Source organism: Pleurodeles waltl, chromosome 6 (genome assembly GCF_031143425.1).
Source record: "Pleurodeles waltl isolate 20211129_DDA chromosome 6, aPleWal1.hap1.20221129, whole genome shotgun sequence".
NCBI classification, from domain to species: Eukaryota; Metazoa; Chordata; class Amphibia; order Caudata; family Salamandridae; genus Pleurodeles; species Pleurodeles waltl.
Window position 1 is genome coordinate 1,224,350,993 of NC_090445.1, and position 15,671 is coordinate 1,224,366,663.

Consider the following 15,671-nt stretch of genomic DNA (forward strand, 5'->3'; position numbering starts at 1 on the left):
AGGAGTCACTGGCCAGTCAGGACAGCCCCTAAGGTGTCCTGAGCTGAGGTGACTCTGACTTTTAGAAATCCTCCATCTTGCAGATGGAGGATTCCCCCAATAGGGATAGGGATGTGCCCCCCTCCCCTCAGGGAGGAGGCACAAAGAGGGTGTAGCCACCCTCAGGGCTAGCAGCCATTGGCTACTAACCCCCAGACCTAAACACACCCCTAAATTGAGTATTTAGGGGCTCCCAGAACACAGCAAGATAGATTCCTGCAACCTAAGACGAAGAAGGACTGCTGAGCTGAAAAACCTGCAGAGAAGACGGAGACACCAGCTGCTTTGGCCCCAGCTCTACCGGCCTCTCTACCCACTTCTAAAGAAACTGCTCCAGCGACGCGTTCCACAGGGTCCAGCGACCTTTGAAGCCTCAGAGGACTACCCTGCATCTAGAAGGACCAAGAACTCCTGAGGACAGCGGCTCTGCTCCACAACGACTGCAACTTTGCCACAAAGAAGCAACTTTGAAACAACACACGTTTCCCGCCGGAAGCGTGAGACTTTGCACTCTGCACCAGACGCCCCCGACTCGACTTGTGGAGAACAAACACTACAGGGAGGACTCCCCGGCGACTGCTAGACCGTGAGTAGCCAGAGTTGACCCCCCCTGAGCCCCCACAGCGACACCTGCAGAGGGAATCCCGAGGCTCCCCCTGAAAGCGACTGCCTGCTTCAAAGACCTGACGCCTGGTAAAGACACTGCACCCGCAGCCCCCAGGACCTGAGGGATCCGACCTCCAGTGCAGGAGCGACCCCCAGGTGGCCCTCTCCCTTGCCCAGGTGGTGGCTACCCCGAGGAGCCCCCCCCTTGCCTGCATCGCTGAAGAGACCCCTTGGTCTCCCATTGAAACCTATTGCGAACCTGACGCCTGTTTGCACACTGCACCCGGCCGCCCCCGTGCCGCTGAGGGTATACTTTTTGTGCTGACTTGTGTCCCCCCCGGTGCCCTACAAAACCCCCCTGGTCTGCCCTTTGAAGACGCGGGTACTAACCTGCTGGCAGACTGGAACCGGGGCACCCCCTTCTCCATTGAAGCCTATGTGTTCTGGGCACCACTTTGACCTCTGCACCTGACCGGCCCTGAGCTGCTGGTGTGGTATATTTTCGGTTGCCCTGAACCCCCAACGGTGGGCTACCTTGGACCCAACTTTGAACCCTGTAGGTGGTTTACTTACCTGCAAAACTAACAAACACTTCCCTCCCCCAGGAAATGTGGAAAAGTGTCCAGTTTTAAAATAGCTTATTGCCATTTGTGTGAAAGCTGTATATGCTATTTTGCTAATTCAAAGTTCCTAAAGTTCCTAAGTGAAATACCTTTCATTTAAAGTATTGTTTGTAAATCTTGAACCTGTGGTTTAAAATAAACTAAGAAAATATATTTTTCTATATAAAAACCTATTGGCCTGGAATTGTCTCTGAGTGTGTGTTCCTCATTTATTGCCTGTGTGTGTACAACAAATGCTTAACACTACCATCTGATAACATCTAATGAGCCTACTGCTCGACCACACTACCACAAAATAGAGCATGAGAATGATCTATTTTTTCCACTATCTTACCTCTAAGGGGAACCCTTTGACTCTGTGCATGCTATTTCTTACTTTGAAATAGTACATACAGAGCCAACTTCCTACACCTCAGTTCTTTTTGTAGGCAGTGCTAGCTGAGATAATGGTATACCTGAGACACCCCTACGAGAGAACTGGAGTTACAGGTAAGAAAATATTCCTTCTCTCATAGGGGATTTCCATGTATAGTCATAAGTATTCCACTTTTGGAGTATATAGTTTGTGTTGCCCCTACACCTATGCTTGCCTAATGCAACCTATTGTAATTCTACACTGTTTGCATTACTTTTCTGACACTTACCTGTTTTGGGTTTGTGTACATATAACTTGTGTTTATTAGTTACCTTCTTACTGAGGGTACTCATTGAGATACTTGTGGCATATTGTCATAAAAGTAAAGTACCTTTATTTTTAGTAACTCTGTGTATTGTGTTTTCTTATTATATTGTGCATATGATATAAGTGGTATAGTAGAAGCTTTGCATGTCTCCTAGTTCAGCCTAAGCTGCTTTGCCATAGCTACCTTCTATCAGTCTAAGCTGCTAGGAACACCTCTATTCTACTAATAAGGGATAACTGGACCTGCCACAAGGTGTGAGTACCTCTGGTACCCACTACAAGCCAGGCCAGCCTCCTACAACAGGCAGCTAGGGCTGTGTAAGGAAATGCCTCCTTGGCATGGTTACCCCCTGACTTTTTACCTTTGCTGATGCCAAGTTATGATTTGAAAGTGTGCTGAGGCCTGCTAATCAGGCCATAGCACCAGTGTTCTTTCCCTAACCTGTACTTTTGTTTCCACAATTGGCACACCCTGGCATCCAGGTAAGTCCCTTGTAACTGGTACCCCTGGTACCAAGGGCCCTGATGCCAGGGAAGGTCTCTAAGGGATGGAGCATGTCTTATGCCACCCTGGGGACCCCTCACTCACACAGACACACTGCTTGGCAGCTTGTGTGTGCTGGTGGGGATAAAATGACTAAGTCGACATGGCACTCCCCTCAGGGTGCCATGCCAACCTCACACTGCCTACAGGTATAGATAAGTCACCCCTCTAGCAGGCCTTACAGCCCTAAGGCAGGGTGCACTATACCATAGGTGAGGGCATAAGTGCATGAGCACTATGCCCCTACAGTGTCTAAGCAAAACCTTAGACATTGTAAGTGCAGGGTAGCCATAAGAGTATATGGTCTGGGAGTCTGTCATACACGAACTCCACAGCACCATAATGGCTACACTGAAAACTGAAAACTGGGAAGTTTGGTATCAAACTTCTCAGCACAATAAATGCACACTGATGCCAGTGTACATTTTATTGTGAAATACATCCCAGAGGGCGTCTTAGAGATGCCCCCTGAAACCATATCCGACTACCAGTGTAGGCTGACTAGTTTTAGCAGCCTGCCACACACCAGACATGGTGCTGGCCACATGGGGAGAGTGCCTTTGTCACTCTGTGGCTAGTAACAAAGCCTGTACTAGGTGGAGATGCTTCTCACCTCCCCCTGCAGGAACTGTAACACCTGGCGGTGAGCCTCAAAGGCTCACCCCCTTTGTTACAGCACCCCAGGGCACTCCAGCTAGTGGAGTTGCCCACCCCTTGCAACAAAGAAGCAACTTTTAAAGAACACACATTTCCCGCCGGAAGCGTGAGACTTTGCACTCTGCACCCGACGCCCCCAGCTCGACTTGTGGAGAACAAACGCTACAGGGAGGACTCCCGGGCGGCTGCGAGCCGTGAGTAGCCAGAGTTGACCCCCCCTGAGCCCCCACAGCGATGCCTGCAGAGGGAATCCAGAGGCTCTCCCTGACTGCGACTGCCTGCTACTAAGAACCCGACGCCTGGTAAGGACACTGCACCCGCAGCCCCCAGGACCTGGGAAGTGTGCTGGGACCCTGCTAACCAGGCCTCAGCACCAGTGTTCTTTCACTAAACATGTACCATTGTTTCCACAATTGGCACACCCCTGGCACACAGATAATCCCCCTGTAAAAGGTACCAGTGGTACCAAGGGCCCTGTGACCAGGAAAGGTTTCTAATGGCTGCAGCATGTATTGTGCCACCCTAAGTGACCCCTCACCTAACACATCCACACTGCCATTACAGATTGTGTGTGTTGGTAGGGAGAAAAAGGTAAAGTCAACATGGCATCCCACTCAGGATGCCATGCACACAAAATACTGCCTGTGGCATAGGTAAGTCACCCCTCTAGCAGGCCTTAAAGCCGTAACGTAATGTAACGTAGCTGCATGAGCAATATGCCCCTACAATGTCTAAGTCCATTCTTAGACATTGTAAGTACAGTGTGGCCATATTAATTATATGGTCTGGGAGTGTGTCAAAAACAAACTCCACAGTTCCATAATGGCTACACTGAACACTGGGAAGTATGGTATCAAACTTCTCAGATTAATAAACCTACACTGATGCCAGTGTTGGATGTATTACAAAATGAACACAGAGGGCATCTTAGAAGATGCCCCTTGTATTTTACCCAATCATTCAGAGCAGGAGTGACTGGTCTGTGCCAGCCTGCCACTGAGACGAGTTTCTGACCCCCTGGGGTAAGAGACTTTGTGCTCTCTGAGGCCACAAACAAAGCCTGCACTGGGTGGAGGTGCTTAACACCTACCCCTGCAGGAACTGTAACACATAGCAGTGAGCCTCAAAGGCTCAGGCTTCGTGTTACAATGCCCCAGGGCACTCCAGCTAGTGGAGATGCCCGCCCCCTGGACACAATCCACACTTTTGGCGGCAAGTCCAGAGGAGATAATGTGAAAAACAAAAGAGTCACCACCCACCAGTCAGGACAGCCCCCTGAGCTGTCCTGAGCTGAGATGACCCCTGCCTTAAGAAATCCTCCATCAGGGTTTTGGAGGATTCCCTCATTGGAACAGGGATGTCCCCACCTCCCCTCAGGGAGGAGGCACAAAGAGGGTGTAGCCACCCTCCAGGACAGTAGCCATTGGCTACTACCCACCAGACCTAAACACACCCCTAAATTTAGTATTGAGGGGCGACCCTGAACACAGGAAATCAGATTCCTGCAACCTACAACAAGAAGGACTGCTGACCTGAAAAGCCCCGAAGAGACGACAACTGACTTGGCCCCAGCCCTACCGGCCTCTCCAGACTCAAAGAACCTGCACAGCGACGCATCCGACAGGGACCATCCAACCTCTTAGGACTCAGAGGACTGCCCTCAACCCGAAGGACGAAGAAACTCCCGAAAACAGTGGCACTGTTCACAACCTGCAACATTTTTGCAACTTTAAAACAACTTAGAAAGAACTCTCCCTTCTCGTCAGAAGCGTGAGACTTCACACTCTGCACCCGACCCCCCTGGCTCGAGTTTAGTAAAACCAACACCGCAGAGAGGACTCCCAGGCGACTATGACGACGTGGGCACCTTGAGCCAAACCCCCTGCATCCCCACAGCGACGCCTGCAGAGAGGATCCAGAGGTTCCCCCTGACCGCAACTGCCTGGTAACAAAGAAACCGACGCCTGGACCAAGCCCTGCTCAGCAGCCCCCACGACCGAGAGGAACAACCTACCAGTGCAGGAGTGACCAGCAGGCACCCTCATCATAGCCCAGTCGGTGGCTGGCCCGGGAATCCCCCCCTGTGCACTGCCTGCATCACTACAGTGACCCCCCGGGTCCCTCCATTGCTTTCAATAGCAAACCCGACGCCTACTTTGTCCACTGCACCCGGCTGCCCCTCTGCTACTGAGTGTGTGTTTTGTGGGCTTCTGTGCCCCCCCCTCCTCCACAGAGTGCTCTACAAAACACACCTGGTCTGCTCCCAGAGGACGCAGGTACTTACCTGTAAGCAGACTAGGACCGGAGCACCCCTGTTCTTCATAATCGCTTATGTGTTTTGGTCCCTCATTTGACCTCTGCACCTGACCAGCCCTGTGTTGCTGGTGCTGTGGCTTTGGGGTTGCCTTGAACCCCCAACGGTGGGCTGCCTATGCCCAGGAGACTGACTGTGTAAGTGCTTTACTTACCTGAGAAACCTAACCAAACTTACCTCCCCCTGGAACTGCTGATTTTTGCACAGTGTCCACTTTTAAAATAGCTTACTGCCATTTTAAACTAAACTGTGGGTACTACTGTTTTAAATCAAAGTTCTATACTTACCTGTGTGAAGTACCTTGTATTTTATGTAGTTACCTAAAATCTTGAATCTTGTGGTTCTAAAATAAATTAAGAAATATATTTTTCAATATAAAAACCTATTGGCCTGGAGTAAGTCTCTGAGTGTGTGTTCCTCATGTATTGCCTGTGTGTGTGTACAACAAATGCTCAACACTACCCTCTGATAAGCCTACTGCACGACCACACTACCACAAAATGGAGCATTAGTATTATCTAATTTTGCCACTATCAACCTCTAAGGGGAACCCTTGGACTCTGTGCACACTATCTCTCACTTTGAGATAGTATATACAGAGTCAACTTCCTACAGATAAGAAATAAGCTGTAACATCAGGCATGAAGTGGTAAGCCAGGGAAACTCAGCACCTGGCAACAAGGAACCCCCACGGGCATCCCAATGAAGCATAACAGTATAACTAAAAACCTCACAGTACTGACGAAAAGCTACCGAGTGGAGGGAGAGACGAGGTTAACTCAGAGCTCCACCCCTATTATCCCCAAAACATCTCAAGGCCCAGTCAGCCTGTGCAGCAAGCAAATGGGCACCATCAAATGGCAGGCCCAGTAATGAAGATTGTTTAGCCAGTGATAACCCTGAGGAAAGTAACCAGGCACAGCAACAGAGAGCAACAGTGGAATCCATGCCACAGCTAATGATTAATTTAGCTGCATTCCACCCATTTGGAATGAAAGGAGTAAGAATACTCCTCACCTCGTCTGGAAACGAGGGCAAGCTGCTTGCTAAAGAGTCCCATAAGGAAAGAGAGAAACGTCCAATAACACAAGACGTGTTCGCAGATCACAGAGCAGAACTTGGGGAGGAAAAAATATGCCTGCCACAGACATCTAGGCCTCTAGACTCTCTACCAGGACGAGCATGAGGAAGGGACTCCAGATCAGGGAAATGTAAAGCAGCCTGCGCCACACTACTGCGAGGAGTAGGATGTCTAATCAAAGAAGGTGGGTCACCCGGGGCGGGGTAGGACGGTGCTTGTGGGATATATCCCTGTCAAACACAGACCCAGAAGCAGGCTTATTCAAAGCACCCAACAAGACATCATGTAATGCCTCGCTATAAGGAAGCTCAGGCTTACCCCTGGTCTGGATATGGTGGAGTATATCAATTAAAGGATCAGGAGCCAACTCCAATCAAGGAAGGGTGAGACCCAACACCTCCGCAATCCTCTTTAGCATATCTGCAAGGGAGGAACTCACTTCCGTAGCAAGTCTAGGAGGGATAGAAAGCCAGGGGCGGGCGAAGAATCCAAGCCACTAGCAGCAGCCAGATCAGATAACCAACTGCCCTGTCTAGGAGGTCCCGACTCCAATACCGCCTCGCCACCATCTCCTGCCGCAGGAGCAACAGGAATTAAGTCTTGCAGATGAAGGACTGGTGCTGTTACTGACCGGTGTCGAGAAGGCAACGGTCATAGATGTCAGACGGAGAGGGGGAATCAACTTCGAAAGGCACTGCCAGAGTCGGCAGATCAGATGTCGGTGCCTAAGGTGGAAAGCCTCGAATGGCTGTGAACCGGAGCTGCAGTAAGCACGTCAGAGGACACTGCAGGCCTAACCGAGGCCGAGGGCAAACCCACTGGTGTGGCCACTGTCAAGGCACAGCACACCTCCTTGGGGGCAACAGGCGCTCCAGAAGAAGGCGGTTGTCCAAAGATGGTATGCAGGGAAGAATGATATGCATGCATCTGGTCTAGAGTCACCCCATAACCCGGAAAGGGAGGAAGATGTGGGACAGTCTCCTCAGCCGAGGAATGACAGGAGGTCGAGTGCAGTGAGGACGGTAAATGCAGAGACCTCGACCGTCCATGGAACTTACCTGTGGATGTCGAAGGAGATCAGGGTCTATGAGAGCGACTTCTCGAATGGCTCCGGGACCGGATGTCAGACCAAAAGGGAGATTTTCTGCGACTGGGAGACCTAGACGCTGCCATCTGCACCACCACAAGCTTCATTCATCCTATGCTCGCGAAGAGTCTTCCCCCGAAGTTGCTGACAGGAGCCTCAGTCCTCAGCGTCATGGTGCTCACCCAGGCATTACATGCACACCAAAGGGGGATAAGAGGCAGACATCTGCCTGCACAGGACCCACAGGATTTAAATCCAGACATAGCACAATATGTCAGAAGACGACAAAAACGTCAAAGGGGGCAGAAAACAGCCAGAATAACTGCCTCCGGATCAACGCTGCAAGCGCGGAAAAGAAGAAACTGGTGTCAGCATGGGACTAATATAGACTCCGTTGACATCACATCTGACGGACAAAGTCATTACGGAGTCATACAACGCCCTTTGCCGCTGCCCAGATGTACTAAGAGAAATACATTTCGGGATCAAGGCTGGACACCAGGGAATATTTTAAGTTAAGGAATCTGCGCATAGATGTCTCTATTAGATAGGAATTTGCAACAAGTGCCTGCAGACCATTAACTGAGTTGTCCCTCAATATTCCTTTGTCTGCAGCAGACACAGGACCTGAAGACACCAATGATATCTGATAACGTTTAGTTTTCCACCCCTACTTACCTGTACTACTCTGGGCATGAGTCTACACAAAATCTCGTCCTCTTATGCATCGGCCATTATTGAACTGGGGGCCATGTGTTTCTACTTTTAATTTGAGTCTACCATCCAAATTCCCAGAAGGCTAGAGTCACATATTCCTCTACCTTCTAGGGATTGCTCAGCCTCTAGGTTCCCTCTGTGGCCAAGGTGAAGCAGCTTTTGATGACCCAAAAGCATCTTACTGCTGCTACGATGAAGAAGAAAAAAGTCACCATTTATGTCTTAAATACCCTGTTTATTTTATGTGTATCATGAACACCTGGGCCTCAAACAAAGATGGCAAGTTTCAGCATGAACAGTGTCCATTGATCATACAATATGTTAAGAGGTAAATTAAATGCAGAGCTAATTTATGAAACGGTCTTCAAATTGTTTGTATGGATTAAAATCTATTGGACTTCTACACTGAATCCACTTACATGAACAAAATTTCGTAATGCATAATACAAGAGTCAAGTGTTAGTAAAAAATATAGTCTGAGCTTACTTTGGAAAGTAGGGTGGATGCTCTCATTCTCGTCTCCTCCATACCTCCTTCATCGGCTGGACTTATATTTTCCAACAGTTTAGTTAGAAGAGGAAATAATACCTGCCAGACAAATCCCAAGAAAAAAATATGTAAATACAAGTAGTATGGGAAAAGATGCAGCGCATGTGTATTGTAACAAACAAAGCAAGGCAGATTAAAGTGAGCAATAACATAACTGCAAAACGCATACCATTTTCACGACATTGCCTTTTGCATCTTCTCCAACACCATCTGCAACTCTGCCGCCATCCACACCATGGTTAGCAAGCGTGACCTCCAATGAATGCCAGGGTGAACTGACCATCTCCACCCATCTAGCAGAGGCCGCAGGAAGCAGACTGGCTCCAGCGGCCATCCCACCACCCATCTGCCTCGGTGACACCCTGACACAGCTGCACACTTCCAACAGAAACAGCCTCTGTGCTGCAACATCGGTGTGCAGTGCCACTAGCACATCCACAGACAGCTTTAGCTACCATATATATATCTCTAGCTTTAGTCTCAAGACTGCCGGTAGAGTAAAAAGAGCAAGTATGGACAGAGAACGTCCTGATGAACAAGTTACTTACCCTTGGTAACGCATTATCTGGTAGAGACTATCTAGCTGTAGATTCTGTACCTTTTGAATTGTGTCAGCTTCGAATCCGGAATCTTTTTGCAGAGCTATACCCTGCGCGTGCCATCAGGTTGCATCGCTTGGATCCGCGTGCGTTGTCTGGCTAAGCCTGGCTTCGTCAGCGTTGTGGGAGTCCATCTGTGACATCACGGTTGCCTATAGAGGCACCAGCCCAGCGTGTGTACATCAGTTCTTTTATCTACAACACTTCCACGCCAGAAGCGCAGAGTCACGGATAGAACCAACATCTTGAAGTGCAAAACTACGGCCCTGAAAGGGATAAAGCCTAATATCTACTAGACATATCCGCAGAGCGGGAAGGCATGGGTGGGTGTAAGGAATCTGCAGCTAGATAGAGTCTCTACCAGATAATGCGTTACAGAAAGTAAGTAACTTGTTCATCTGAGAAGACTTCTAGCTGCAGATTACTTACCTTTGACTAGATACCCAAGCCATAACCTCCTGGAGGAGGGCTGCGGATACTTCTAATTAAACTAAGAAGTACTGTAGAACTGAACAGGCAAAGTGCCCATTACTGTTGAGGCAGTAATTCTTTGCAAACGTCTGCAAAGATGTCCACGTTGCCATCTGACAAACCTCCAGGACTGGAACGCCCAAGCTAATGCAGTGGTAGCAGCTTTGCTCCTGGCAGAATGAGCCCTCCAGCCCTCAGGAGGCTGCTTCCTGGAAAATGCGTAGCTGATCTTGATGCAGAGAACAACCAAGCGCGAAATGGTTCGCTTATGCACTGTCTGACCCTTCTTTGCTCCCATGTCCCCACAAAGAGTTGGTCATCCACCCGGAACTCTTTTGTGCTGTGAAGTTTGAATGGCAACACTCTTTTGTCCAGTCCAGTCGGTGGAGTCGCTCCTCTTCCTTAGAGGGATGCAGTGGAGCAAAGAAGGTGGGCAGGGTGATGTTCAGACCCAGATGAAATGGGGTCACCACGTTGGGGAGGAAAGAGTAACAAGTTCTGAGTACCACTTTGTCTGGATAGATAATGAGATACAGTGGCTTTGATGACAGAGCTTGCATCTCACTCACCTTCCTGGCAGATGTTATCGCCACTAAGAAGACTGTCTTGATAGTGAGCAGTCGGAGGGGACAGTTGTGCAAAGGCTCGAAGGGAGCGCACAAATTGAAGACCCACTGGGGCATAACAAAGTGCATAGGGGGAAACATATGTACAAGCTCTTTGAGGAATCTATGTACAATGGGGGATTTAAACAGCGAAGGCTGATAAGGCAGCCGAAGAAAAGCCGGTAAGGCAGAAAGATTGCCCTTGAGAGTCCCCAAGGCAGAACCCTGCTGAGCAAGGGACTGTATGAAGAGAAGAACATCAGGAAGAGAAGCAGAAAGAGAATCAATAGACCTTTATATACAATAATATACAAAGCATTTCCAACAGCAGGCATATACCATTTGTTGGGAGTTGGCTCTGTATATACTATTTCAAAGTAGGAAATAGAGTCCAAGGGTTCCCCTTAGAGGTAAGATAGTGGCAAAATTAGATAATTCTAATGCTCTAATTTGTGGTAGTGGGGTCGAGAAGTAGGCTCATCAGAGGGCAGTGTTAAGCATTTGTTGTACACACACAGGCAATAAATGACGAACACACACTCAAAGACTTACTCAAGGCCAATAGGTTTTTATACAGAAAAATATATTTTCTTAGTTTATTTTAAGAACCACAGGTTCAAGATTTACAAGTAATACTTCAACTGAAAGGTATTTCACTCAGGTACTCTAGGAACTTTGAATAATCACAATATCATGTACAGTCTTTGTAAAAATGGCAATAAGCTATTTTAAAAGTGGACACTGCAAAAATTAACAGTTCCTGGGGAGGTAAGTAAATGTTAGGTTTGCAGGTAAGTAAAACACTTACAAGTCTCAAAGTTTGGTCCAAGGTAGGCCACCGTTGGGGGTTCAAGGCAACCCCAAAGTTACCACACCAGTAGCTCAGGGCCGGTCAGGTGCAGAGGTCAAAGAGGTGCCCAAAACATATAGGCTTCAATGGAGAACAGGGGTGCCCCGGTTCCAGTCTGCCAGCAGTTAAGTACCCCGCGTCCTCGGGGGGAAGACCAGGGGGGTTTTGTAGGGCACCGGGGGGGCCCACAAGCAGGAACAGAAAGTACACCCTCAGCGGCACAAGGGCGGCCGAGTGTAGAGTGCAAGCAGGTGTCGGGTTTTAGATAGGAAGTAATGGAAGGACCCGGGGGTCACTTCAACGATGCAGGCAGGCACGGGGGCTCCTCGGGGTAGCCACCACCTGGGCTAGGCAGAGGGTCACCTGAGGGTCTCTCCTGCACTGGAGTTTGGTCCCTTCAGGTCCTGGGGGCTGCGGGTGCAGTATTGGTTCCAGGCGTCGGGTCCCTTGTTACAGGCAGTCACGGTCAGAGGGAGCCTCTGGATTTCCTCTGCAGGTGTCGCTGTGGGGGCTCAGGGGGTCGTCTCTGGCTACTCACGGGCTCGTGAGGGAGTCCTCCCTGTAGTGTTGGTTTTCCGCAGGTCGAGCCGGGGGCGTTGGGTGCAGAGTGGAAAGTCTCACGCTTCCGGCGGGAAACGTGAAGTCTTTAAAGTTGTTTCTTTGTTGCAAGAAAGTTGCAGGTTGGTGAACAGCGCCGCTGTTCACAGGAGTTTCTTGGTCCTTGGGTGCAGGGCAGTCCTCTGAGGCTTCAGAGGTCGCTGGTCCCTGTAGGATGCGTCGCTGTTGCAGTTTTCTTCGAAGTTGGGAGACAGGCCGGTAGGGCTGGGGCTAAAGCAGTTGTCCTCTCCGTCTTCACTGCAGGGCTTCAGGTCAGCAGTCCTTCTTCTTGTTAAGGTTGCAGGAATCTAGTTTCCTGGGTTCTGGGTCACCCCTAAATACTGAATTTAGGGGTGTGTTTAGGTCAGGAGGGCAGTAGCCAATGGCTACTGTCCTGGAGGGTGGCTACACCCTCTTTGTGCCTCCTCCCTGAAGGGGGGGTGGGGGGGGGGGCACATCCCTAATCCTATTGGGGGAATCCTCCAAAACCAAGATGGAGGATTTCTAAAAGCAGGGGTCACCTCAGCTCAGGGCACCTTAGGGCCTGCCCTGACTGGTGGGTGACTCCTTCTTGTTTTTCTCATTATCTCCCCTGGACTTGCCACCAAAAGTGGGGACTGTGTCCAGGGGCGGGCATCTCCACTAGCTTGAGTGCCCCGGGGCATTGTAACACAAAGCTTGAGCCTTTGAGGCTCACTGCTAGGTGTTACAGATCCTGCAGGGGGGAGGTGTTAAGCATCTCCACCCAGTGCAGGCTTTGTTTCTGGCCTCAGAGAGCCCAAAGGCTCTCACCCCAGGGGGTCAGAAACTCATCTCAGTGGCAGGCTGGCAGAGACCAGTCAGTCCTGCACTGAAGGATTGGGTAAAATACAGGGGGCATCTCTAAGATGCCCTCTGTGTGCATTTTAAAAATAAATAAATCCAACACTGGCATCAGTGTGGGTTTATTATTCTGAGAAGTTTGATACCAAACTTCCCAGTATTCAGTGTAGCCATTATGGAGATGTGGAGTTAGTTTTTGACAAATTCCCAGACCATATACTTAACATGACCACAACTGAACTTACAATGTCTAAGAATAGACTTAGACAATGTAGGGTCATATTGCTCATGCAGCTATGCCCTCACCTGTGGTATAGTGCACCCTGCCTTAGGACTGTAAGGCCTGCTAGAGGTGTGACATACCTATGCCACAGGCAGCATTTTGTGTGCATGGCATCCTGAGGGGATGCCATGTCGACTTTGCCTTTTTCTCCCCACCAACACACACAATCTGCAATGGCAGTGTGCATGTGTTAAGTGAGGGGTCCCTTAGGTGGCACAACATATGCTGCAGCCCTTAAGGACCTCCCCTGGTCACCGGCCCCTTGGTACCACTGGACTTATCTGTGTGCCAGGGGTGTGTCAATTGTGGAAACAATGGTACATTTTATGTGAAAGAACACTGATGCTGGGGCCTGGTTAGCAGGGTCCCAGCACACTTATCAGTCAAGTCAGCATCAGTATCAGGCAAAGAGCCATTTCCTTACACCTCGCCATGAGCCTAAACAAGATGTAGTGGACTATATACCAGGCCTACGTTCCAGGATTGCAGAGTAAAAGGAAAAGGCAAGTAAAAACCTTGAGCCAGCCAACAACTCATGAAGATGTGGTATGACCAAAAGGCTGCTATGGTTGAGTTTCAGCCAGGGCAGAAAGTCTGGGTTTTGGAGCCTTTGGCTCCTAGGGCACTTCAGGACAAATGGAGTAGCACTTACCCAGGGCTAGAGAAAAGGCGTCAGTTCACCTACCTGGTGGACCTGGGCACTAGCAGGAGCTCCAAGAGGGTGATCCATATTAACCGCCTTAAACTCTATCATGACAGGGCAGTTGTAAAAATGTTAATGGTTACAGATGAGGACCAAGAAGCAGAGAGTGAACCTCTCCCTGATCTTCTCTCAACTGACCTTAAGGATGGCTCAGTAGATGGACTTGTCTATTCAGACACCCTCTCTGGCCAACAGCAAGCTGACTGCAGGAAGGTTCTCCAGCAGTTTGCTGAGATCTTTTCCTTGACCCCTGGTCAGACACACCTGTGTACCCATGATGTGGACACAGGAGACAGTATGCCTGTCAAGAAAAAAATATTTAGACAGTCTGATCAAGTCAAAGAAAGCATCAAAGTGGAAGTCCATAAGATGCTAGAGTTGGGAGTGGCTGAGGACTCTGACAGTCCCTGGGCTAGCCCAGTGGTCTTGGTCCCACACCTCTCACCAAAGATGGAAAGAGAGAGACGTGAGGTTTTGTGTGGACTACAGAGGTCTCAAATTCGTCACCAAGACAGATGTTCACCCCAAGGGCAGATGAGCTCATTGACAAATTAGGTGCAGCCACATTCTTAAGTACCTTTGACTTGACAGCAGGGTACTGGCAAATAAAAAAGGCACCTGGAGCAAAATAAAAGACAGCATTCTCTACACCTGATGGGCATTATAACTTTACTGTTATGCCATTTGGCTTAAAGAATGCCCCTGCCACCTTCCAAAGGTTGGTGAATCACGTCCTTGCTGGCTTGGAGTCCTTTAGTGCAGCTTATCTTGATGATATTGCTGTCTTTAGCTCCAACTGGCAGGATCACCTGGTCCACCTGAGGAAGGTTTTGCAGGCCCTGCAAGCAGCAGGCCTTTCTATAAAGGCATCTAAATGTCAAATAGGGCAGGGAACTGTGGTTTACTTGGGACACCTTGTAGGTGGAGGCCAATTTCAGCCACTCCAACCCAAAATACAGACTATTCTGGACTGGAAAGCTCCAAAAACCCAGATTTAAGTCAGGGCATTCCCTGGCTTGACTGGGTCTTATAGGAGGTTTGTGAAGCAATATGGATCCATAGTGACACCCCTCACAGAACTGACCTCTAAGAAAATGCCCAAGAAAGTTAACCCCTTCTGTGCCCAGGACGTAATGGTTACGTCCTGCGGCACAGTGCTCGTGTGCCCAGGATGTAACCATTACGTCCTGGGCACAGAGCCCAGAGGGAGCACTAGCGCTCCCTCTTTGGGGTTCCCCCCCCCCCCAAGGCAGGGATGGAAGGGGGAGCCCCTTCCACCCGCACCCCCCCTCCCCACCCCCATGTAATGACGTCAGCACAGTGCTGGTAGCACTGGAAGCCATTTGCTTCCAGTTCGAGTACAGAGAAACAGGTGAGTTTCTCTTCCGACGGGTGGGGGGTTTGGAACAAAGAGGCTCCGGGGGAAAGGAAAGGCTTTTCCTTTCCCCCAGGTGTCTCTTTGAGCATTCCTGCTGCCCGATCGCATTGTGATCGGGCAGCAGGAATTCCCACTGGACGCCAGGGATTCTCTTTTTTCCTGTTTTTGTTTTCTGTGTGTGATGTTTTGCGTTGGGGAGCGGCCCCTTGGGCAAGGGTCGCTCCCATTTGGGGGCATGTTTCTTGTGGCCATTTCTGCCCCCCCCCCCCCTTGGGGGCAGATCGGTCTATTATTTTTAGGCCAATCTGCCCCCAAGGGGGGGCAGAATCCACTAGACGCCAGGGATATTTTTTTGTGGGTATATTTCTAATGTTTTGTGTCGGGGAGTGGCCCCTTGGGCAAGGGTCGCTCCCATTTTGGGGGCATGTTACCTGTGGCCATTTCTGACCCCCTTGGGGGCAGAT

At 49.7% G+C, this 15,671-nt stretch overlaps 1 protein-coding gene across 3 annotated transcripts in view; it reads right to left on the reverse strand.

Annotated features, from left to right (window-relative positions):
* The window catches only part of GBF1 (golgi brefeldin A resistant guanine nucleotide exchange factor 1), a 1,570,387-nt gene that overhangs the window by 181,451 nt on the left and 1,373,265 nt on the right, over positions 1-15,671 (reverse strand). For all 3 annotated transcript variants that reach the window (XM_069240539.1, XM_069240538.1, XM_069240540.1), the window contains one exon: positions 8,837-8,938. In XM_069240539.1, coding sequence (XP_069096640.1) covers positions 8,837-8,938 — 102 coding nt within the window. The remainder of the gene's footprint in view (positions 1-8,836; positions 8,939-15,671) is intronic.